This window comes from Neodiprion lecontei, chromosome 2 (assembly GCF_021901455.1).
Source record: "Neodiprion lecontei isolate iyNeoLeco1 chromosome 2, iyNeoLeco1.1, whole genome shotgun sequence".
NCBI lineage: Eukaryota > Metazoa > Arthropoda > Insecta > Hymenoptera > Diprionidae > Neodiprion > Neodiprion lecontei.
Window position 1 is genome coordinate 15,712,077 of NC_060261.1, and position 25,027 is coordinate 15,737,103.

Here is a 25,027-nt window from a genome sequence, read left to right on the forward strand (position 1 = left end):
CTCAAAACTTCGAAACATAAAGATTTGTCGATTTCAGGAAGAGTTTAAAAAAATTTATATTCTCTCAAAAAATCATATCGTACGAAACAATTTTTTTTTTCTGTAAACGCTTTAAAATCTTGAAAACGTAAAGATTCGTTCATTTCAGGAAAAATGTTTCAAATGTTTTATTTTCTCAAAAGATTCGTCGTATTTGGACACATGCGACGTTACACTATTGGTGACTGTGATTATTTTTCATAATGTTCGTGAAGACAGGTCATAACCGACAGTATTTACGACCTTATTTACCGTTAGTTGATTTTCAATTTCAACATTTTTGAATGTATCCTCAAGTTTTTCGCGCACGTACAAACGGGGAAAAAATACGCCTTTTTACCTTGACACGTGATAAACGATCGTATAATGGTGCATACGTCCTTATAGCATTAGACAAGCGATATTACGTACCTATTATAATTTGCCTAATATGCCACAATTCCCTTCACGTGATCGCGTAAATCGTAAGATGAGATTCAACAAACTCGATAATAATCGAAGATTCGTATGCCGATCAATTTGGAAGAGAATGCACCATACACGAGAGTACGTCATTCCCCCCCCCCCCCCCCCCCCTCCAGCTCTTTGCGAAGCTCATTTTATCAGACTTACTTTCACTCGTCAGACCTATCATACCAACGTTCATCAGTGTTCCATGTGTGGATGGGTCAAACAAAGTCGTGCGTTCGATGCTATCGTATTATTTATTGTTTGTAACTTAAATTGAGTCGAATGACATTCTGCGTAATATGTTCGCGAAAAACTAATTATAATAACGAGGGTTATTCAAAGGCGTAAAATAATCCCGATGCTCGTTGTGCTTCGAAAACATTCATCGGCTGAATTCCAGGCAACTCAATATGAGCCTTCAATTTATCGTCACTTCTTTTTTCATCGGCGGAATCGTCTGCTTAATGATCTATCATGCGAGAAGATTTCGTCTGTATCAGAAAGCATGGAAATTCCGTGGGCCACTCGTGTTTTTACCGTTTTTGGGTAACGCCCTGACTTTCACCGGAAATACCGAAGGTGAGTTTGAATATTCATTACCATCAGCTTTTCAGTTTTGGTAAATATTGCTCGCCTGACAAATACGCATGATTCCACTGATGACATTAAACTTGAAAGCGCAGGTGATGTTAATGTGTATTCAAATAACCCACATTTATACATGTATATTACTTGACTATACCTGTAGCGGCGGCCTAAGGTTAAAGTACCATAATTTTGATTATAGATCTACTGAAAACACTCGATAATCTCGCAAACAGCTATTCGTCACCTTATCGTGCTTGGTTTGGACAAGACTTGGCGATTTTTGTCACTCACCCGAATCATATAAAGGTAACAGACCTTTCGAGGTGCCAGAGGAATTTAACCCATGAATTGCAGTATTACATGCATTATTATAATTATACATGTATTACTTCCATAGGAGTTACTGTGCAGTGATAAAGCAATCGAGAAGTCAAAATTTTATACATTTTTTCGACCTTGGTTGGGAAATGGTTTATTCACCGCCCCTGGTGAGTTTTTATTGTTTGTCGGTTGAAAAACGTATCAAATTATTACAAAACCAATTGCTGAATAGAAATGTGAAGATGTCTCGAGACAGAATGCAACATTGCATAAACTTTGCAGTATCAGAACTTTGTAAAGTTGGAAATAACTCAGATACATATTATATCGCAGTATATTTCAGATACATTGTGAAACCGTAACGTTGCAAGCTTTCGTTGATTGCACATTCTTTTAAATCAAATTGCAATGCGGCTGCGGTGACTTACCGAAATATTTCTACAATGTTGAAATGACGCGTTTTGTAGGCGGTGTTTCAAGTCTCAAATTTTTCACAAATTACAGTAACATAACTTTGTTAGCGATAGCATAATATAGTCAGCGATAAATCAACCTAAAGAGGATAATTGAAACATTGCTGCAATGTTTTGTGTGCATGCAATATTTTTGTGATGCTGCAGTTGCATTTGCAATGTAAAGAAACACTGTAGCAATACTTGTAATATTGCGTGCCATGTGAAATCGCTAGAAATATTTTCGTTTTATCATGATTCAGCTGGAATATGGCGCGTGCATCGCAAGCTGATCGGGCCGACTTTTAACTTAAAAATTCTCGAATCTTTTGTACCGATATTTGCGGCTCATTCCAAAACGATGGCGGACAAAATGGAGGCCAATATAAATGGAGGAGAATTCCGAATATTCGAATACGTATCGTTGTGTACGTTGGATATTATTTGCGGTTTGTCAATGAAGCTCAATAATTGAATTTAATCGCTCACAAGCACAAGAAATTGTAGCATTTTCTATTTACTGTTTTAGAAACAACGATGGGCGTGAAAATGGAAGCACAGAACAAATCGGGATGCGACTACGTTGAAGCCGCAGAGAAGTAACCATTGCAAATATTTCCACCATTGTTTACATTGTTTAATTATAACTATAATACATACTTACTTTTCAGGTTATTTTCGATTATTTACGAAAGAATTCTCAAGCCTTGGCTTCATCCTGACGCGATTTTTTATCGTTCCAAACTTGGCAAAGAACAGACAGAGCGCATCAAAACTTTGTTCTGTTTTACTGATAACGTGAGTTCATTTTTAGTCATCTTTATTAAAGATATTCAGATAACGCAGTAAATTATTTTCGCTTCAATGACCAAAGAATAAAGTGTGACCAAATTTTTTCAGGTGATACAGAAAAAGAAACAGGCCTTGCCGAGTGGTGATTGTCGTGAGATAGCTATGAATCATGAAGATGAAACTTGTGAGTAAATTTCCTTGAAATATTGAAGCCATACGAAAATCACGTTCAAATCCATTGATATTAATGAAATCATTAATGAATACCATGTTTAGGAACTAAAAATCGGAAAGTCTGTCGCAAGAAATTTTTTATTCAGATCTTTAGCGAACTTTTTGGGACGCAAAATTTAAGGAATGTTTACATTGACGAATCATCATTTTCCTTCTTATTGGATACTTATGCACTAGAATCAAATTGCAGTCTAATTGACTGATGCATTGATTCGACTATCTATGTAGGTACTTCATGGTCACGGAGAAAAGCTTTTCTAGATTTGCTGATGGAACTGACGTACGATGAAATGAAATTTTCGGATTCTGAATTGCGTCAGGAAGTTAATACATTAGTGCTGGCGGTGCGTATTGATTGATTAACATACAATGAAACTGTGGACAGATATCGATAAGATTGGAAATTTCTTTTTAGGGAAACGACACAATATCCAATGCAATGTGCTACGTGATGCTGATGCTCGCTTCTCATCCCGAAGTTCAAGTGAGTATTCATATTTTTTGTTAAAACGTTATTTGAAGGTTCCATTTTTTTTTTGTTAGAGCGATCTCGTTACTTGATAAAATTCTCAAAGATTCTAGAAACTATGATGAGCACTACAAAAGTCTGATAAACTCTTATCAGTTCGCCTATTAGTATATTTTTATTACTTTCTGCACTTCCTTCGAACATTTTTAGACATTTTCTAGAGATTTTTATTAAGTATCCGATTTTTGAATACATTTCTTCACAAGTGGTTGGAATTATTTTGTTCGATGAAAGTAACAACGACAATGTTATATTACAGTTTTAATCCCCACTTTGTATGGCGTACAGGAAAAGGTTTATCGCGAACTGCAAAGCATTTTCATGGGTCAAGACCCTGATGAACGATTTGTGACACAGGAAGACCTGCCGCATATGGAATATTTGGAGCGTGTGATAAAAGAAACCTTGCGTTTATTTCCAATCGCGCCTATCCTCGGTCGCACAGTGATGGAGGACTTGGAGATAGGTGCGTATGCATTCTAATTTCTACAAATGTGGGTGTGATCTTGGTTTTTTCGCCTAATGATTGGTTCCTCATTTGACTTTCGAGTAAAAAAAAAACTTCCCTCGACCTCGTAATCGATAAAAATGTCCTGAACTCTAATTTAAGGTGGGTTCACGCTGCCGAAAGGAAGTATAGCCGTTGTGAACACGTTCACAGTTCATAGAAGCAAAGAATACTGGCTAGATCCCCTCAAGTTTGATCCAGACAGATTTCTGCCTCAAGAAGTTGCACAGCGCCATTCCTATTGCTATCTACCCTTTAGCGGCGGACCCAGGAATTGTATAGGTATGCACACAGAACACAATACTGCAGAAACATCGCAGCAATGTAATATTACAAGGTTTGGAATATTTCAGATACATTCCGCAATATTGTATCAGCATAACTATACAAAGTTAGAAATATTTCAGATTTATATGTTGCGGAACATTGCATGATCATTGTGGCAATGCAATTTTGCAAGTTTTGATATGTTTGAGATAAATTGCCTAATGTTCTACAAGATTGCAAGAACGTAACTTTGCAGCCTTTGGAATATTTTTGGTTATGCAATGCGCAATGTTGCAGAAATATTTCGATGATACTTTTGCAATATTGTTGTACTGTGGATGAGATGTATGAGTAGAAAAACATATGCGTCGGGATGAGTGGTAATGAAAATTTTTGAGACGAGGAGGAGGCCATGATTACGTAGCAGAATATATTTGTCGGCGCGCCCAACAACTTAAATCACTAAAAACAAATTACACAAGTGTTACTGATCTATCATACAATATCCGGGCGACGCAAAGGGAGAAAAAGTATCCACAAGCCACTGCGGTTCTGTAGAGACCGTGCGCAAAATTCACGGCAGCGCCAAATCGATTCTATTTGTCCCAACCGATGGGTATTTTCCCCTGTCTACGCCAATGACTCAGCCAATTATAAACTTCTGTGTTTACGGAAGGATAGGGACAGTTTTGGCCGCTCGCGGCGCTACTCGTACTCACGCTCAGATAGGGACTATAGGGACTGAGCGTGAGTACGAGTTGCGCCGCGAGTGGCGAAAATTGTCCCTATCCTTCCGTAACCACAGAAGTTTATAATTGGCTGAGTCATTGGCGTAGACAGGGGAAAATGCCCGTCGGTTGGGACAAATAGAATCGATTTGGCGCTGCCGTGAATTTTGCGAACGGTCTCTATACTCCGTCCAACGAGAGAATAAATTTACTTCTCGCATCGGTGAATGAGGTGGGAAAAGAGTGGGGAGAGAATAGCGCGCTCCCCAGTATTGTATACGTCCAGTTTGGGCCCCGTGCATTATTTTTATTTAAGAAATAAGATAGATGAAATAATTTTTACACAATACAACGCGCAATATTAATGTTTGTAATGTTATGTATAATATATTTACGAGTCGTCAGATTTTGAGGTTATGTACGGGATAAGTAATATGATACAAATAGTTACACCAAAAACGAAAACATTGGCAAGTAATGCGTGGTATAATCGCTGTCGTCGATCGAGGAATCTGTTTCAGCGTTCACATTAATTACCAACGGTGAAATTTGGTCGATGTAAGAGTTAGGGTTGTATCAAATGACTCTCCCGCTTTAGCGTTGAGCAGACTGCCTTTATTCGACCCCTACCTCTAACCTTCTCGATGGCGCACATCACAACTCCGTTCTGTGCTGCCACCTCCTTACAGTCGACCATTCTGTCAGCGATTTCGTATATGTCCCATAATTTTTTTAATTCCTCCGTTGCGTGTTTAACAAAATTTTTCGAGTCTTGGGCCCTCACTCGAGCAACACATACATTCTGTCCAGTCCTATCCTTCTTATTAATCCAAAATGTTTTGTTTGTCCAGGCGCAAGATATGCCATGATGGAAATGAAAACGTGTCTCGCTCACATTCTTCGGAAATACGTTCTCAAAAAGGACAAAGTTCAGCTCATAAGTGAAATACGGGTTAAAGTGGACAGCTTACTGAGGCCAGTTGAGCCGATCACGTTGTGCATAGAAAGACGATCGTCGAAACTTGATTGATGACGCAGTTTGTGATGTATTTCGATGTCCCTTAGGCCTGTCGCTTAATGCACATGTGTAAGTCATCAAGAGTTTCCCCTTTTTCGTTGTACGGTCTAAACCGGTTACCAGCGTCCGAGTGTCTTCTATCACTGTAGATTTAGAAGAAACGGGCGGGTGCGGGTGAAGAATCAGAAAAACGAAAAATCAGAATGGTCAGAATTTCGAACATAAATATATCGAAAACTCACAATCACGAAAGAACAAGGTGGTGAATCTTCATTAAGCCAGAAATAATGGAAATAGAACATGAAAGTATCGAAATTTGAAGTTATAGAATTTAGAATACACAACTGGTGAAAATTCCGAACGGCCATTAGCAGAATGAGGCAAATACGATTGCTCACGAACGCAAGTAAATAACTTTCGGATGGATCATAAAGTAGAATTTTCATCTAATAGAATTCATAAATGCGAAGGATCAAGAATCAGAACGGTTAGAACTCCGAGTAGTAATCTCATAGAAGGCTCCGAATATAGAATTGCAGTATATCAGAATCGTCAGAATGAAGAATCGCAATATATCAGAAGAATCAATAATTCATATCATATTAGAAGCCAAGAAATATAAGTTTTTGATATCAAAAGTCATATTCAATCTTTTAATGAGATAAAAATATTGCAGAATTTGTTTGATTCTGTACATAAAACATTTTACAAGTCAAAGTAGATTAGTTGGATAGACTCGGAATGTGAAATTCTGGTAGTAAGCCAACTATACGGTTACTTTCGGAATTGTACGATTCTGAATAATGACTCTTCTACATTCTAGATATCTGTTTTCCGCCGTTTCTAGATGATCGAGTTCTAACTTTTATTTTTATAATATTTGGACATTTGAGAATATGAAACTTTCTACAAATTCATTCTCTGGAATATTGACACATATATTATTAAATTCTGTGTCTCTGAATTCTTGGATTAACTTTTTCTGAAGTAAGTGGGTTTGGATAATAGAGCCCTCCGCTAAATTCATTTTAGGTAAGCTGCAGCTTTTTATTGGGCACCATTCGGGACTTAAAATTTCTGATAGTATCTGTTCTCTCATATTTGTTATTCGAGTTTATTAAATTCGGAATTCTGGCCATTCTGATTTTCGGTTTTTTTGATTTCTTACCCCCACCCGAAACGGGCTTAGTACCGGAAAGTTCGCATTATACCCACCCGTTCATAGTTATAGTACATCTATATCTTATAATGTGCTTCTACTTCACGCATTACATTACCAATCTTGGTGCATTTCTCATCTCGTCCGAAAGGGGTAAGTTAATTATATTTTGCGTTCCTTGTACTTTGAACATTGTTCTTAACGAATATTGTCTTTGTATATTATCAAAATTAGTATCTCGTCTTATTCGATTCACTTACTTCGCTTCCATATGGCTGAACAGTCTGGTCTGGATCCCCTTACATCACAAAGCATCTCCGTGCTGTGCACTTAAGATTGATCACCCAGTCACATGTTTTCCATTTCACGAATATCGCTGCATTTGAGCTGTAGCAGCATACCTCATCGTCTCTACCACACTGTAAAAAAGTGTTAGCATTTACACCATTTCAATACCGTGCGTAGTCCCAGGAAGTCAACTTCATAAACAGTGTTCATGGATGGTGTCAGGATCTTGGTGTCTAAACAGTAATTCTAAGTAAAACCGATTTCAGCAACACCTGCTACACTTACACCCTGACAATAACACCGGAAAATAGACGTTTCGAGAATTATACTGTAGAATGGAACCTAAGTAATTACACCACATCCAACACTAGAAATGTGTGAATTATTTATTGTAATATAATAGCATCATATTCCTCACAGGAGTCACAGTCGCACCTACAGTGATGAGATTTTGATGTCATACACATATATGTTTAAAGAAATACGATTTTTGACTGTGAGGTATTATCTAAAAATGAATTAACGTTATTTACAAAACAAGGAAAATCTTTTTATTCGGTACAGTCGTACATACAATGCTGATCAAAAGTTTGGTTACACCAGGCGAAATTTCCTGCTGCACTACAAGTTAGATAGCGGACTCAGAAATGAAGATAGTCAAACGTTCCAAATGGTGTTTTAAAGAAGACAAATTTACCTTCATTTTGCTTTTTTGAAAAATTCTCTACAATTTTCTTTGGCCCCGGTACGTATTTTTGAACATGGCCGTTTTTCGGCTATTTTTTAGCTCTACGGTAAAATATTGATAATACGCTGGTACGTCCGGTATTAGCGTCAACCGCAAGTGGGTGGGACGTACGTCTTTTTCTTTCAATTTCTCGTACAGATATGACTTGTGTAGTGTTGGGGTATCACCGTGACAGGGTTGGAATGTACTAGTGGTAGTCTCTAGTTTCACAAGATGGGAAGATGCACCAGCTATCTCTGCAGTCGATGCGATTACTGCTCTCGGTGACGATCCACCGTGGTGATATTTTACTAAGTAGTAGGTTTGTGATTTTGCGTGCGTGTGTGTGTGTGTCAGTTCAGGCCCCTGGGATGACTTGCAAAACTGCATCAGTTGCACGTAATGCCAAGGTAAAGTCTTGCGTGAGAGTTGTGTGCGTGTGTAAATGATGATTCTTGTTAGTTATATAAGAATATAACCAGTTGTTTTAATTTGGACCATCGTTACAAAAATAATAAAAAAGAAAGCAAATACATGAAGCAGTAATTATCAAGAAATAATTTAGAAATGGTCATATAAATGATACAAACAAGAATAAATGAAGTTGGATTAATATCGTCACCAATTACCATAATTAACCTTCAAGGTTATAACAATAATAATAAATACAAGCAGTATGTACTGATCGAAAGGTAGGTAATTTTAAATTAAATAATATTCGTGAGAAGCGCAACGAAGTTACGGAAATCTCTAATGAGAATAAAGGAATTGAGGAATGAAATCAAGCGTTCAATTAAAGAATTTAAAGGTGATGCCAGATCAGTTGAGGAGCCTCAGCTGATTTTTTGGTTCGGCGGATTACCACCTCTAAAGGAGGCTTCGGAATGAGAGTTTTTTACTGTCAGGTCGCCGCCTGTTTTTATACAGGTTTGGAGGCCCCCCCCCCCCCCATATTGGGCGGCATGCTAAATTTATCTCTAGGTGTGCTACAACTATGATTTTTTTTTATCAATATCTGCAGTTATATTAGTCGTGTGGAAATAATTTATTTAGAAAATTTGTTGGAAACTTAATAAAAAATATACTAGGAATTATATCAGCACATTGATTTTTACGGAAGTTCCAGAGGAAAAAAGATGATTTGCGACACTAAACGAACTGTAATAAGAAAACAGTTGATTAAATTTTAAAAAACTCCGCATTGGTGCATAGGTGTGAGCCGCGCGGTCGGTAATTGCAGGATTGCCCCCTACGGTAAGTCGGTACACGATGGTAAGTAGAGTAATTATGATGTCGATTCCGGTCAAATAGATCCCCGGAGTGCCGACAGTGCCCAATTTCCCCCACCGTCGAGCATGTCGTAACTGCAGGCTCTTGGACCCACAGGCCCAAAATGTTACGTCCTTCGTCTATCAAGTCGCGAGGTGCGTGGAAATCAAACCGTATTTGCCTTTTCGAGCAGAGTAGAGTTGGAAAATTTTCATTATGGCCTGAGTCTCGTGTAAATTCGTCAAATCGAGCATCCGGTTTATTCTGTTAATTGCAAAAGACTCACTGTCTTCTAAATTTCAATCTTTACTGTTCTTTACTGAATCTCATTATTTTGTGAATATACATTGTGATGATTATTCCAGTTTCCGCAATCAAATCAAGTTACACCCTGATTCAAAAGGAATTAGGTAATATTCAGTGTTCGTTTTAAAATAATAATCAACTACGTTACTATTTTCATTAAAAATCGTTTTAAACTCATAGTAATCCAGTTATTTCAAATTATAATTAATCGTGTGTAAATCATTTGAACATTTTCGAACAATACCTTTCGTCAATCAGTATGACTATTCAAATTCAAAATTCGCCAAGACTAAGCGGCTGAACAAGAACATGATCGTGTCATTTTCAACTATCTATTCGACTCCGACCCCGATGTGAGGCTCTCGTCCAGAAACACCACCAACAATGACCTAAACGACGCAACGACTCTCAATGTCGCCGATCTTTACATCTAAAGAGAAGTCGATTCTTCTCACCGTTTTATAAATTTTCGCATAACATATTATGTAACAAGAATGAGAGGCAAAATTCTCTAGCCACCGTCTAACTTGAAAATATTGTTTTCTAAGAATATCAATGTCAAATTTAATAATAGAATTGCAGAGTAAAATTGAGTAAAACAGAATTGGTGCCTTATAGCGGCAAATAATAACCTTGGGTATTCAGAGAGACACTCTCCTATTTTCAGCTCGGCCCCGAAGCACAATTTTACAAATTTTAAATCAATCATAGATTCATCATATCAATAATGGTGAGGTTACACGTGTGACCACATGCATAGGATTTTTATTCATATATAGCTGAGTCCTAACGCGTTACGCTTTTAGAGGGAATACCCTCCTGGCTCAGCCATGTATATTTATTCATAAACTAAAATCTAGCCTGTGCGTGTGATCCTACAGATCAACTGATTCATAATGCAGAACTGTATTTTTAATATAAGTAACTTTTAATCTGAAAAAGAGATATCATGTTATAATAACCGATCATCGGTAGAATTAATGATCGTTCAGCATAGATGTTCGTGGTATCAATTATATGTGTACCCAAATATCATTAGCATAACACAACATTTGCTAAAGAGCGTAAACGATCGAATTTAACCAGTTCTGCAGGTTCTCTGTACCTATTGGAACATAAATTCGTCCGTCGACGTTATCTGTGTTTAAATTCATACACTTTAGTAATTCTACTTTCATATAAATTCCAGGTGAACACACTTTGCCGGCGGAAACTTAACCGTGCTGCTGATTTTTGTGGTTCATAGAAACAAAGAGTATTGGCCAGATCCGCTCAAGTTTGATCCGGACATATTTTTATCGGTGGAAATTGCGAAACGCCATTCATACTGCTTTCTGCCATTCAGCGCTGGATCAAGATATTGCATAGGTGAATATACCGGCACAGTCTCTTGAAACTTGAAAATCAACTGCGCATGTGCGAGTTTTATTGGCTATTCGTGCAGGTTGGCCATCCCGAGTTTCAGCTGTCAAACTGTTTCTGCCGGCGATGTAGTTGATACGAATTATCGAGGTTAGAATCTCAAATAATCGAGGTAGTGACATGGAAAGGTTTGGGAAGCATTTGTTATTGAGTCGGAAGGTTGATTTTTCAAAGAGCGGTCGGAATTTGATATTTATGCTCTTTGAAACTTCAAACGTACACATTTTGTGTACGTTGGTCCGCCTGCATCGCAGAAAAAAATATCGCTGCGGGCAGATTTGGCCGACCAATAAGATTGAATTATTTGGCGCTTGCGCATTTGATTTCCGTTTTTCAAGAGATTGTCCCGGTATGTATTTCAGGAACACTTGGTATGGTATGGGAAAATCTGCGAGGAAGATGTGCAAGAATGATTGAGACAATTCTTGAATCTCGTCACAATTTTAGGTATCAAGTTTGCCATGATGGAAATGAAGACGCTCCTCGCAACATTTCTTCGGACGTATATAATAAAAAAAGACCAAGTCATACCGACGAGTGAAATAAAGTTGAAAATAGATACTTTACTGAAGCCTGTAGATCCCATCAAACTGCGGATAGAACGACGTCCGTCGAGGCTGGATTACATTTAAAAAGACGAGTTTACTGGATTTGGGACAGTTTTCACCTGTGTGATCCAAGAAAATTGGCTCCGCTAATTTTGTTTTCCTATATATTTTATTATAATTACATTCTTCTTACTTTATACTCTAATCAGTTCCGTCTTTTCCATAAGGACACATGGGACACGAGCCCAGCGCCCCAGGCTTCATGGGGGTCTCAAAATACCGACGTCGTTGTTTACATGGAAAAAAGAGGAGGTCAATATTTAACGCAATTTTATTAAGAATTGCCGTTGAAATTTATAAATTTAAATATAAATCGAAAACTAGATGTGATTTCTAAATATTTTCTAAACAGTGAACGAAATTTCACTAAATCTAACAAAAATTCAACAATACGCATAAAGTAAGATTTCTTAATTAATCCTATAAAATTTATACAAATATCTATATACATATTGAATAATAAGGAATAAAATTAAAATATCCGAAAGAAATTTTTTTAAATTTAGTATATTTTTTTGTTATTGTTTAGTTGATTTTACAAGGTAGTGTAGTCAAATTTACCAATCATTATTATACCATATAATATACTATAAGAAAAATTTTTTACTCAAGATTTAGAGGTAGCGCAAGTCGATTTTATGTATTTATGTGAGGTGTTTTTTCGTAAAATTTAGATAAGATCATAATTGCCAGTGTAAATATATATTTTACGAAGAAACCACAAGATACCTTTTTTGTAGATTGATTTATTCTTAACAACAAAGCTATCTTGTTAAATTTGACATAATCCAATATTTGATGAGATATTTTTCAAAGATGCATTGACTACAAAAAAAAATGGGTGCGTGTACTTATGTACGCGCGTGAGAAGTTATACTTCTTTGGCATCATTAAAAAACAATAAAACAAATAACGGATGTCTTACATTATATTTAAATAATCTATTAAATTTTTGTCACGAACTTTTTATTAAATGTTCTATTAAATTTATTTCTTTATTTTGTAAATATTAAAAAACCAATAATAAATATTCAACATTGATAATTTAATAATATTTAGTATTAATTATATTAAATAATGATATTTTAATTTATATCAATAAATAATACATACGGATAACTAACCTCAATTATATTGGAGCACTTGAAAAAGTATTTTAGCACAATTTTTTCACTAATATTCACAAATTTTTCGAGACTTAATGAACTCGGTTGAGTGGGCAACTTCATCCTGTTAATTTTGTGTTACAGTGATGCGCGCGCATCTTGAAATTGAATTCGGTTGAGTGGGCAACTTCATCCTGTTAATTTTGTGTTACAATTTTGTGTTACAGTGATGCGCGCGCATCTTGAAATTTCACTCTCATCAGTTTTTCATAACGCGCCTAAAGAAGTATAACTTCAAAAAAAAAAAAAAACTACAAAAAAACGTATCTTGTGGTTTCTTCTTAAAATATATATTTACACTGGCAATTATGATCTTATCTAAATTTTACGAAAAAAAACCTTAAATCAATACATAATATCGACTTGCGCTACCTCTAAATCTTGAGTAAAAAATTTTTCCGCGTGCAGACATTATTTTTTCGTCACTTCGAATAGTTTTTTCACTATCACTTTTTTTCGAAAAAAATAATGATTTTTTTGAATCACCCTAATATATATACATGCTACTTAGCAGTGCGTGGCTTACGAGTTCAATTGCTTGATGATCGATGGTATGATGCATAACAATTATGAATGCAGTAATGTTGTACACTATGATGGCAACTGTGTGGATTGATATAGATGTAAGAACTTACGGTAAGAGCGTGCATGACGCTATTATGGTAATTGCCCGTCGGTAATTCGTGGCGCGGAAGCGGCGCACCCGTGATTACCGGCTGGGACGTAACGATACGAAGAAAAAGGTCGAATTTACTTGGTGGGTGAGAGTAGGAATACTACATGACCTCGATGCAGGTTAATTTATTCTGATAGTCCCAAGGTTTCCTTATACGACTGACAGCCATCCAAAATCACATGAAAACAGCATATGTGAAGAAATGTATGATTCTTGCTGAATCTGCGGAACGCTCGCTAAATCTCTCGGTACGGACCGAAAAGTTAGCGAATAAGCTTCTTGATCGTGACACGTTAGCAATATTCGAATGATAAAAGCAGCCGGTAATTACGAGAAGATAATTATTTAAAGATCCATTAGTGGTCCGCGTGGATGTCGGTGAACATTTAGTAAGCGCTGTTCGGAAATTGAGTTCCGAGTTGCTACTTGTGACAGTGATTCAGTGTTGAAGATCGCAGAACTTGTGGATATAATTAACGGAAGTTGCATATAACATTACGAAATGTTTAGTGAAACCCATTTCGTAGTTGGTGCTACTTTCTTAAGTGGATTAATTCTCCTGGTGATATATCATCTTAGGCGACTGCGCCTGTACAAAAAGGCTTCAAAATTCTGCGGTCCGCCAACGTTGCCGTTTGTGGGAAACGCTTTTCAATTCTTCGGAAATACCGAAGGTGAAATTTCGTGTGCTCAGATTCTCTCTCTTGGAAAAAAACCACTGATTCAGCTTCGTCCATAACCCTTCTTTTACTTTTTGCTGTCTCAGATATCTTCAACAAGTGCATCGAACTGTCGCGTGTGTATCCTTCACCTTATCGCTTCTGGCTCGGACCTCAGTTGTTGATTTTTCTATCCGGACCAGAGGAAGTCAAGGTTATAAGGTCTTCATTAAATTTCTGGGCGATTGAGCACTACTACGCGATATATATGTTACATGGTCCACTCAATCTGTACGAAAAAAACCCTCTCTTAAATTATCGACTAAGATTCCCCAGGTACTTTCTTCGCCATCTTAAAAAAAGGGGAATGCGACAACTCGGCTCCCCGTCGTTAGACAAGAAATTTCGACCAAATACTTTTTTGTTACTTTCTTTACGCTCTGTAATTTCGGTCACATAATTTTTTAATTATCATTGATCGTTGTTGAGATATCGAACGAAATAATGAGAAATCAAGAAATTGAAACTTGTTTTTCCATTTTTTCTCCTTTCTCGTGATACATATAAAAAAAATGTCTAGTATAAAACTTGCAGAGCTAACAAATACCTAGAATGTAATATTATATTACATGGGGGATTCCAAGTCAAATCGAAGGAGAAACGAGATTTTTCCCTGATCACTTTTGATGTTTTCGCCCTTTTACTTACTGGAAACTCGTATTGAAAGCATTAAATCTGAATTTTTTCAGATTTTCCTAACCAAGCATTTTCTTATCACAACTAGTCGAAAAATCAGCTTTTGACGATTTTTCATTTTTTCAAGTCAACATAGTTTGAAATTCAGATGACATATGGAAAAAGTTCCTGCACAAAAGTTTCGCATTTTTGTATGAAATTTCTAAAAATAATTTTGTGCGATTTTTCATGCCCCGTTAAAGTATAGTGTTGACGAAAAATCTTTGAAGATCTTCTGTAATAAAACAGTGCTCTAATCGAGTTGGCTGAGATTTTTACATAGCATGTCTTTGTCAGTAACAAAGATTGTCTATAAGTTTCGTAGTGGGCGGAAAAGTAGTTGAAAAGTTACAAGTAATACTTTACATGGAACTGTGAAATTTCTCATTCATACGTACTATAATGTGGCGGTACGAATGGTGAAAGTTATACAGCCGGTATTACGATACGCTTCAAAATTATGTCCGGCAGCACGGAACTCACATATCATGTCAGGAATCGTGATAAACGATAGACTGAAGTACACTCTTCGAGAAAAAGTCGTCGACTGAGGTTATGGACAACACGCGTGGCAGTTGAAGATCGGCCTCGAGTGAGCAGCAGCGCCACCCGCAGGGTAAGCAAATAGCTTGCCGCGCCGTGAAATTTGAACCGAATTCTCACCACTGTGTGAATATTTGTTCATATATCTTCTGAACCATTGCACCGCCCACTACGAATTTTGCAGACAACCTTTCGCATTGAAGAAGGCACGCTGTGTATAAATTGTAGCCCATTCGATTCCGGTACTTTTTAGTTATGTATAATTTGCGTGCATTTTGTATCAAAACTACACTGAAACGGGGTAGAAAAATCCGAAAAAATACTCTCGGGATGTTGACAAGTGAACCTAAGATTTTTATGAAGGCACTTTTTTCATACGTCATCCAAGTTTGAAGCTACGTAGGCGCGAACAATCATAACATTGTTGAAATCAATTTATTGGATGAAGTGAAGAAATCATGTTTCGAAAAAATCTGAAAAAATTCAAAGTTCACAACAACGATCAAAGGTAAGTGAGAAATTGATAGTACCGAAATTGTAGAGCAGAAAAGAAGCAACAAAAAAGTATGCAGTCGAAATTTTCGTATCACAACGGGGAGCCGGGTTATTGCAAAAATCAAAATTTATCGTTTTTGGAAGGTGGCGGGGAAAGCACATAGAAAATATTGGTCGAAAATTTGAAGTCAAGTTATTCTAAGCCCCCTCTACGTAACATACAAAAATCAGCCTGTTCGGTTCATTTGCATTTTCAAATGTATGTAATGACTGGAGTAATATTTCACAGACGGTTTTACGGAGCGAGAAGGCGATCGAGAAGTCGAAACTATATGATTTTTTTCAACCTTGGTTGGGAAAAGGCTTGTTTACAGCACCCGGTGAGTTTTACATCTATTCACAATTCCTGTATTTTTTACCTTCGCATAATCGAGGCCAGTTGTCTGTTGTTTTTTTCAGAGAAAATATGGCGTGTACACCGGAAGCTGATCGGGCCGACGTTTAATCTAAAAATTCTGGAATCTTTTGTCGCTGTCTTCGCGGCCCAATCGAACGTGATGGTAAAGAAAATGGAGGCTGAACTAAACGGGGCGGAATTCCCTGTGTTCGATTACGTATCGAAGTGCACTCTGGATATAATTTGCGGTAGGTTTGGAGTTAGGGTGATATCCGATGAACGAAATTTTCATCTCTTCTTACTTTCAGAAACTACTATGGGCGTGAGTATGAGAGCTCAGATTAAAAATGAATGCAGCTACGTGGAAGCGGCAGAAAAGTGAGTAGCAAAATTTGAGGTGACGCCTATTGTTTCCAAAAATTTTGTATCGCTGTTACATTATTTTCAGAACATTCGCAATTGTCTACCAACGAATGTTCAAAGTTTGGTTGCACCCGTCAGCAATTTTCAATCGCACTCAGCTTGGAACGGAACAAAATAAACACATCAATACCATGCACAATTTTACCAACAATGTGAGTGAGCCAGTTATTGATGATGTGTTGAAGAAGTTTGACACAAGTTTCTCAACTTACCGGACTTGAAAATTCGTCTAATTTTGATACACAAATTCACCAGGCCCTTTTATGATTTGCTTTAGGTGATTCAAAGAAAGAAGAAATCTTTGCTCAATAAGACTGCTGTCAGTGGGGAAGATAATGAGGGTAAGTTGGCATCGACTTTATTAACAGAATAATTTATTAATGCGTGGAGACTGAAATATGATCGGAAATTTAATTATGACGTAAATGAAGTGTATATATATTATACATATATATGTATATCGTTCTGTATTACATAAAGATATTGCCGCCGCTGCCGTGTCAAGAATCCCGAACTTAACCGAATCTATCCGGAAATACCCGACCCAATCCACAGCACACACACACACACACACACACACACCACCCCGAACCTACCCGAAGTTACCCGAACTTGGTCGAATCTATCCGGAAATACCCGAACCTAACCTACACACTACACATACCATAGAATTATAAAGATAGACTGAGCGCTTCTATAAGAGGCACTGACAATTACATATAAAAGACAGAGATATACCGGGAGCATCTCCCTACAACTCCGTGTTTCAGAAAACGAGTCTATATTGTCACACTCGGTAGAGAGCGTTAGTAGTACAGTTGTGCGGTTTGCGCGATTACCTTTAAGGCCTTTACGGCGTGCAACCCGTGCAACTGCACTACTAGCGCCCTCAGTAAGAACTAAAATCATGTGACATACCAGGTTACTCTTTTTACTTTTTCGCTCGATCTAGTTGCAGGGGGCTGACCGGGAGTACTGCTCTCTCTTTTCAATCGGCGTCATGGTGGGAGACAACCGAGCAGTGGAAGTGGAACAGCTATAAATATAGGCGCATAATTTCGCCTCATTCTCCTCTACCGCCTCGATCCCCGCCACAAATATCATCAGAGAGAGCAAAGAGTAGTCCCGGCATATTTCTGTCCTTTAAATGTTTGCTTCATGCGGCTCATAAGAACGCTCAGTCTATCTTTATAAGTCTATGACACATACCGAACTTGACCTAACCTATTCCGAACTGACCCGAACTTGCCCGAACCGCTATGGGGGTTGGCGTGCGAAGCCCCCCTAGTATATATATATATTAGGGTGTTTCAAAAATAAAAATATTTTTATTTTTCAAACGCGCATCAAAATTTCGGTAGGGCATCTGAAATAGTGCCTATTTTATTTTTTCCATTTCGATTTAAATAACACGTAAGAAAAAAAATCGGCAAGTTAGAGTTGGGAAAATTCTATCTCAATAGTTTTTTTATAGAGCGTAAAATTTTCTATAATAATCTGTATTTAGATAATTTATAAGTCATGCCGTTCACGAGAAAAAAAGTTCACAAAATTTCAGATTCTTTTATATGTTATTTAAATATAAAATGGAAACAACAAATTACGCACCCCTAAATGTCAAAACTAAGAGCTCATATTTGGCTAAGATATTCTCTTTAAGATGCTCTAGCAAAATTTGGATGTGGGTTAGAAAAAAAAAATTGGTTTTTGAACACCTTAATATATTATAGACGAGTTGATGTTCGTGACAATGGAGAATGTTATGAAAATTTGGAATCGTTGGTGACGGTCAAGAATAAACAAATCCATATTTAGCATTCAAATTTTCGGTACGATGTTTCGGCAGGTCCCGCCTACCATAATCAGGTTTATAAATCGACATTCCTAGGAAGTGCCTTTCTCCTAGTACACCATGATTAAAATTTTAAGTGTTAAAGAATGTCGATTTGTAAACCTGATGATGGTAAACAGGGCTTGTCAAAACGTCGTATAGAAAATTTGAATGCTAAACATGGATTTGTCTATCCTTGACCTTCATCAACGAATCCAAATCTTTCTAATATATTATATGTAATAATACGTCCTCGATTTATATCAGGCGATTCACCTTTTCAAAGAAAGGCCTATTTGGATTTCCTGATGGAGTTGACACACGATAAAATGAAATTGTCGGACTCAGAACTCCGTGAAGAGGTCGAAACAATGATGCTTGCTGTATGTACAAGTATTTATTTCAGAACTCGATACTAATTACTATCGATAATATGCACGTAATGTTGCATAAATATTGCAATAATGTTTGAAGATTCTTAACGCACATGAAATACTTTGCATTTACACAGTAATTGTGTTATTACCATGTTTCTACCGTATCGTAATGTATTTGTAATATTTGAAACTTCGTAAAGTTGAAATCCTACAAGGTTTCTGCTAAATTCGATACGTTGCTAAATTGTGTTTCTGCAATTTTTTCCCTCTTCTTCTTCTTTGCAAAAGTGTGAAATTTATCTGGATTATTCAAAGTCTTGAAAAGTTATGTTGAAATTCCATTTCAGGGAAATGACACTGTGGCCAATGTGATCAGTACCGTCATGTTAATGCTGGCTTTGCATCCGGATGTACAGGTATTATTTTCAGTCGTACGAATAGGTTCAAATTCCAGTTTAATTTGATATCATATGATTGCTGTTTTGCGCTGTTGGTATAGTAGATCGTTTTCTTAACGATTTTTATATATGAGGCGGTCTCCACCAACTTAATGCCATTATCGTATTAATTCATTCACTTACATAGTTCATGGAAAAAAGGAACTCAGATGTATCTTAATTCGCCTTTCTCAGTCAAATGTTATTTCCACTCAGCAAGAATTTCAACTTGCACGATGCCCATTTTTTTATACGTTTCCATTACGTTTACACGATGTTATTTTTTGCAATATTTTAATTTGGTGAGTTGATGCTGAGAGATGCTAATAAAATTTATAAACAAATTAATAATAATTTATTAATTTCGAACGCAACTTTGAAATACGCCACTGCATAGAATGACTCAAGATCTTGAAAATCGACCTCTTACATTTTTTGTACGACTAATGGGTTCGATCATACAGTAGTTTCAATGTTCACACGGGCGACGTTTTTTGGGATTTCTTGCAACTTTCAATCGTGCATATCTTCTCTAAAAAAAGTGGCAAATTCTTTTCACGAAACACATGTTTTATTATTTTACGTGTAAATTGCGTCTGAATAATTAAAACAAAATCGGAATCATTGATTATAATTTAGTGTCCGGTTTGACGTGGAATGAGCGATATAAGTCTCACGATCAGTCCATGTTTAGGGAACAATATCCAATTTCTAGAATCTTATTGAAAAATTCCTGTCAAGACGTTTTGTATTTGACTCTTTTATTTTTAAAGTATTTATCTGAAGTGTCATCCGCGCTTGTGGATCTATTAGGCTTGCACGTTTTCAGACTCAAATTAACTACTTCAAATGTAATTTTGTTATCGAGCGAAAGGTCTCTCGCATCGTACATATTCAGTTTACTTAATTCTCTTTTCGGTTATCGTTTTTCAAGATGATCGTACCACGTTTGGCTGTCAACCGTATTTATTGTTTCTTTTGGTTGTTTTCTGAATAAATTTACAATTTTCAAGAATTCAGCGCTATTGCAGCTCCGCTCGGAAAAGTTTGTGATTTTTTTTTCATATTCCAATCGTTTTGGTTCGAAAGTGATTTTACACATTTTTTTAGCTTCTGTAAATACAATGTTTAAGCCTTCAAAATTTAATTTTTCTTATGCCCTGAGCTTTCCAATATTTCTCTTCAACTTTTACATTCTCTATCATATCACGACCTGACTCTACGCGGAGTGACAAGGAACGTTTTTTCATGCTTACTTTAAGATTATGTAATCCTCTTACCTTTACCGACCGAGTAAACTCACGCTTATTCTTCCTATATTAAATAAACAAACGAACGGAAAGGTTTCAAATTTACACGGTACATCGTTCTTTTTACGGCAATAAATAACTTAGCAATAAAGCCGAGAGCATTTGTAAACAGGTCTTACTTCAATCGCGTTCCATATCGATCTCCCCTTTGGCTGTTATTTGTTATCGTCGTATTTTGGTAAGTCACGTAAAAGTATGTTTGATTTAACCAGAAATGAAGATGACACTAAGATGTTGAATTGAGGTTAGGTAACTTACCGTAAATTTAACAGTGCGTCAGATTGAGTTGTTCGAAAGTGCGCATGCGCCAAAGAAGCTCTAGCGCGTAAAATCCAGCATTTGAATTATGCGCATGCGCCAACGTCGTCTTTGTTCTCAAGTGCCTTGCATAATTTGATTTATGCATTTGACTCAATTTTTAAGCGACTGGTGTGGAAGAACAAACATACGCGTATAATCTATTTGCCACCAGAATCACATTTTTTAAGCTTACGACCTCAAGTCATCACAGACACGAAACATTTAATGCGCACTGGTGCAGCTGATCTTCGACAACCACGTGCTGCAAACATTTTCCCAACTGCTTTTGACATTTTACTGTTATCGTTTTTACATGACACGCAAAGAAAAAGGCTTATCTCGAACTACGTGAAATTTATGGAAGCAGCGATCCTGACGAACGTAACGTGACACATGATGACTTGGAGCGCATGGAATATTTGGAATTTGTAATCAAAGAGTCGTTGCGTGTTATTCCAATCGCACCGTTGATCGCTCGTACATTGAGTGACGAGTTGGACATAGGTGTGTAATGAAATACATATATATTCGAATATTTAAATTGTAAGCAATTTTTATAGTTTATTTAAATTGAATGCTTCAAGGTGAATATACTCTGCCAAAAGGATGTGTGGTTGTTATCGACATTCTGACTATGCATAGAAACGAGGATACCTGGCCGGACCCGCTCAAATTTGATCCGGATCGATTTTTGCCTGAAGAAGTGACTAAGCGTCATGCTTATAGCTACATACCATTCAGTGCGGGACCAAGAAACTGCATCGGTAAATTGATCTACTTGCGTACCGTATATTTAGCAAGTCAACATATGCACGACAGGAAACCAAATTGTATCAAATCACGATCAATGTGTCGATAGTAGACAATATTACAGATACATTGCAAGAACAAAACTTCAAAAACTTCAAATTATTTTAAACATATAGCAACCGAGTAATTTTGCCATACAAAATTCGAAACGTTTCACAAACTGCACAATATAGCAGAAACATTCCAGCAACAAGACTTTGCAAAGTTTTATGTGTTTCATAAACATTATGGAATATTATGGAAACATTGCAGCAATGCAAGTTTGCAAGATTCGAAATATTCCAGGAACATTGTATCAACGCAACTTTGCAAAGTTTGAGCTATTTCAGAATCATTTCATGATATTTACACAAAACTGCATGAGAACAGAAATATTGTGACAATGTTCTGCAGTATTGTTCATTATGTGAGCAGTATGAGAAGCGACAATTTCGCATAATTATTGCAAAATAGGTGATCGCCACTTCACACGTCAAGACGTCAAAGTGTAGCCAAATCTCCTGCACCGCTAATCCTCTTCTAAATTTCAGGTTTAAGGTTTGCCATGATGGAAATGAAGACAGTCTTGGCGACAATACTCCGCAGATACATCATTAAGAAAGATATATTTGTACCGCTAGCTGACATCAAGTTGAAAATGGACGGTCTGATGAAACCAGTTGAACCAATTATGTTGCGAATAGAAGAGCGATGGTGAATTTCTATCATTCTTCTATTTGATCCTTCATTTTCAAAAATCACCAGACTTTGGAAAAATATTTTTCTTTTTTCTTCATGGAAACAAAAAAAACAAATACACATTCGGAACAGTAATTGATAACAATACCGCATATATACATACGTCATAATAATATCGCGTCTAGCATTAATGTTATAAATGCTGTCGTATATTACAATGATATCGTTTAAATTCATATATTCTGATACTTAACTCTTCCACATTACGTCAATGACTATTCGTTCTTCATGGTCACGTTTACGGATGTTCTATGATGTAACATTATGAACCAGCAGTATGAAAAACCCACTCAACACTTATAAGGTTTAATGGAAGTAAAAACTTTTTCACGAAGATTTCGATGCTAAACGAATGAAGAAAATTCTTGTGCACTTACCGTTTCAAACAGTGACAATTCTGTGTAATCGTAGCTGCATGCAAATTGAGTCTTTGCATTAGCCGCTATAACGATGGTTGACTTCCACTCTGCATATTTATAATATCGTTTTATCGGTTGGAATCCATACGGCAATTGACGCTGTTGTTTGTTATTTTAAATGAATTTATTGTTTTGTTTTCCGTGCTACCTCCACCGGGTCATGACCCTCGCCATTTTCAATTTAATGTTTTTCTCAGTATATTGTAGAGCATGACGAAAAATACAACTTGTTAAATCTTGGATTTTCGAATAAATAAGTTTTCTGGCAATGGCTTGATTAGCGAAATCACTGTCATCTGCAATCAATTTTAGTGGAATTCATACAGTAAATTTTTTATTTAAAAGGTAGAATTTTTGAGACAACAACGACCACATGCGTATATTTAGTTTGGAGGATGTGAGAAGATCAATAGAAAATTAATAGAAAAAGCAAACAAGGTCAGCAGGAGAAGACCAATAAAGAACTTTGCAGTTGGTGTTCAAATTTTTATGAAAAAATTTCGCCGCATTAATGATTTTGTTTAATTTTCTGATTTATTAGATCTTGCCATTATGAATTGATTCTCACATATTTCCCAGACTAAATGCATGCCCATCTTCACTCTGGTATAAAAATTATCTTTTCATACGAAGCATTGACTGTATAAATTTGATAAGAATTAATAGTGACTAATAGGGATTTTACTAATTGAAAGATTATTGGACGAGTAATTTTTTTGTAAGCCAACCACGATTCTCTAAAACGTCTGTTTTGTAAAGCTTTACGAGATACTAGAAGTAGATTTTACTCAAATAGTGAGCCTAGAATGCCCCATTTGCATTCAAGGATGACCTTGCATCCTACCTTATTGATTATTTAACTGTCACAATTGGTCAATGATCTAGTCTGGCTGAGTTTTAAACGTCAAATCATCGAATGTTTGATTCTGTACTCGATATTGGAAGAAAAAAGACGGATGAACTGAATCAGCATCTGGATGAGCTATTATACCTTTTACTACGCGCAAAGGTGAAAAAATGTATTTTGTTTACCTCTTTGTATTTACGCGAAAAACATGAGGATACATTCAAACACGTTGAAATTAAAAGATGAATCAATTAATAGTAAAAGGTTGTAAGTACTGTCGGTTATGCTCTTTATTACGAACTTTATGAAAAATAATCACAGTCACTAATAGCGTAAGATAAGGTGGTCCTTATTTAGGGTGTTGACGATTTTTTCATGTTCACCATCGTCATTAAACAATTCAAAAACAATCCCTTAATTTTTTCAAAGTTTTATCTCAACTCTAACTCTTGCCTGTAAGAGGGTAGATTTCTCCATTTAAAATACATGTGTTTCGAACACATTCTCAGCATATATTTTATCGCAAGAGTAATGATGTTCCAAAAAATCTGTAACTACGAAGTTTTAGTGGGCATTGATGCTATCGTCTGAGAAAAAATTACGATCATCGTACAAGGTAATTTAGACAAATTGCATCTCCTCTAAACCGGAAAAAGTCAGATTTCGAGGGTGTGCAATTCGTCGAGATTGCACAGCGACTTGGGGGGTGGTCCGGAAAAAATTCGTCAACATCCTAAATAAGGACTACTCTCTATACGATACCTGCATGTTGAACTATAAGTCTATTTTCTAGTAACCAGATAGGACCGGTTATTGAACCAAAGAAACTCCAATAGTGCATTGAGACAACGCATGTCGTTCGTTAAAGATATTTATTCAAATTAGGTACACATGCAAATCTGATTTCTCGGAACGCTGTAATGATTTCAAAGCCGGAAACACAGAGGAATTTTAAATGTAGAACGTGATTCTCTTGAGACCTTCTGGAGATTATGATCTCTGGAAAACTAAGAGCGAGATTACTGAATGATGAAATAACATCGATCAGAAATGCTATTAGGAATCAATATCAGCAATTGTTAAGGATCGTTGGAAGTAATGGAAATCTATAATGGATTATGATGATTTGAAACCAATTCAACTCGTCCAGTTTTTAATT

General features: G+C 36.5%; 2 protein-coding genes across 3 annotated transcripts; both read left to right on the top strand.

Moving 5' to 3' along the window:
* The first annotated feature begins 642 nt into the window (after positions 1 to 642).
* Positions 643 to 12,527, top strand: LOC107223331 (cytochrome P450 4C1-like). Of its 2 annotated transcripts, XM_046731994.1 has the most exons (15): positions 643 to 1,068; positions 1,277 to 1,383; positions 1,475 to 1,565; positions 2,114 to 2,299; positions 2,380 to 2,449; positions 2,522 to 2,648; positions 2,751 to 2,826; positions 3,105 to 3,220; positions 3,292 to 3,360; positions 3,694 to 3,871; positions 4,016 to 4,195; positions 5,760 to 8,792; positions 10,865 to 11,043; positions 11,460 to 11,468; positions 11,545 to 12,527. In XM_046731994.1, exons 1-12 carry the CDS (start codon positions 900 to 902, stop codon positions 5,936 to 5,938), a joined length of 1,548 nt encoding a protein of 515 aa, XP_046587950.1. In that variant the 5' UTR covers positions 643 to 899; the 3' UTR covers positions 5,939 to 8,792; positions 10,865 to 11,043; positions 11,460 to 11,468; positions 11,545 to 12,527. The 2 variants fall into 2 exon arrangements, with proteins under 2 accessions (XP_046587950.1, XP_015518467.1); XM_015662981.2 differs by lacking the exon at positions 11,460 to 11,468.
* Positions 12,528 to 14,049: 1,522 nt separating this feature from the next.
* LOC107225540 (cytochrome P450 4C1-like) lies at positions 14,050 to 22,636 on the top strand. The gene is made up of 12 exons (XM_046731995.1): positions 14,050 to 14,221; positions 14,314 to 14,420; positions 16,269 to 16,359; positions 16,439 to 16,624; positions 16,685 to 16,754; positions 16,825 to 16,951; positions 17,077 to 17,140; positions 18,898 to 19,013; positions 19,355 to 19,423; positions 21,381 to 21,558; positions 21,639 to 21,818; positions 22,395 to 22,636. The coding sequence occupies exons 1-12, from the start codon at positions 14,050 to 14,052 to the stop codon at positions 22,559 to 22,561; spliced, it is 1,527 nt and encodes a 508-aa protein (XP_046587951.1). The 3' UTR covers positions 22,562 to 22,636.
* Positions 22,637 to 25,027: the final 2,391 nt, after the last annotated feature.

Bases quoted from the DNA above. Each gene is read 5' to 3' on its own strand.
- LOC107225540 (XM_046731995.1), top strand. From the start codon at position 14,050: ATGTTTAGTGAAACCCATTTCGTAGTTGGTGCTACTTTCTTAAGTGGA. The intron at 14,421-16,268 runs GTTATAAGGTCT...AATATTTCACAG, and splicing joins CCGGACCAGAGGAAGTCAAG to ACGGTTTTACGGAGCGAGAA. The intron at 16,360-16,438 runs GTGAGTTTTACA...TGTTTTTTTCAG, and splicing joins AGGCTTGTTTACAGCACCCG to AGAAAATATGGCGTGTACAC.
- LOC107223331 (XM_046731994.1), top strand. From the start codon at position 900: ATGAGCCTTCAATTTATCGTCACTTCTTTTTTCATCGGCGGAATCGTC. The intron at 2,450-2,521 runs GTAACCATTGCA...CTTACTTTTCAG, and splicing joins TACGTTGAAGCCGCAGAGAA to GTTATTTTCGATTATTTACG. The intron at 3,221-3,291 runs GTGCGTATTGAT...ATTTCTTTTTAG, and splicing joins TTAATACATTAGTGCTGGCG to GGAAACGACACAATATCCAA.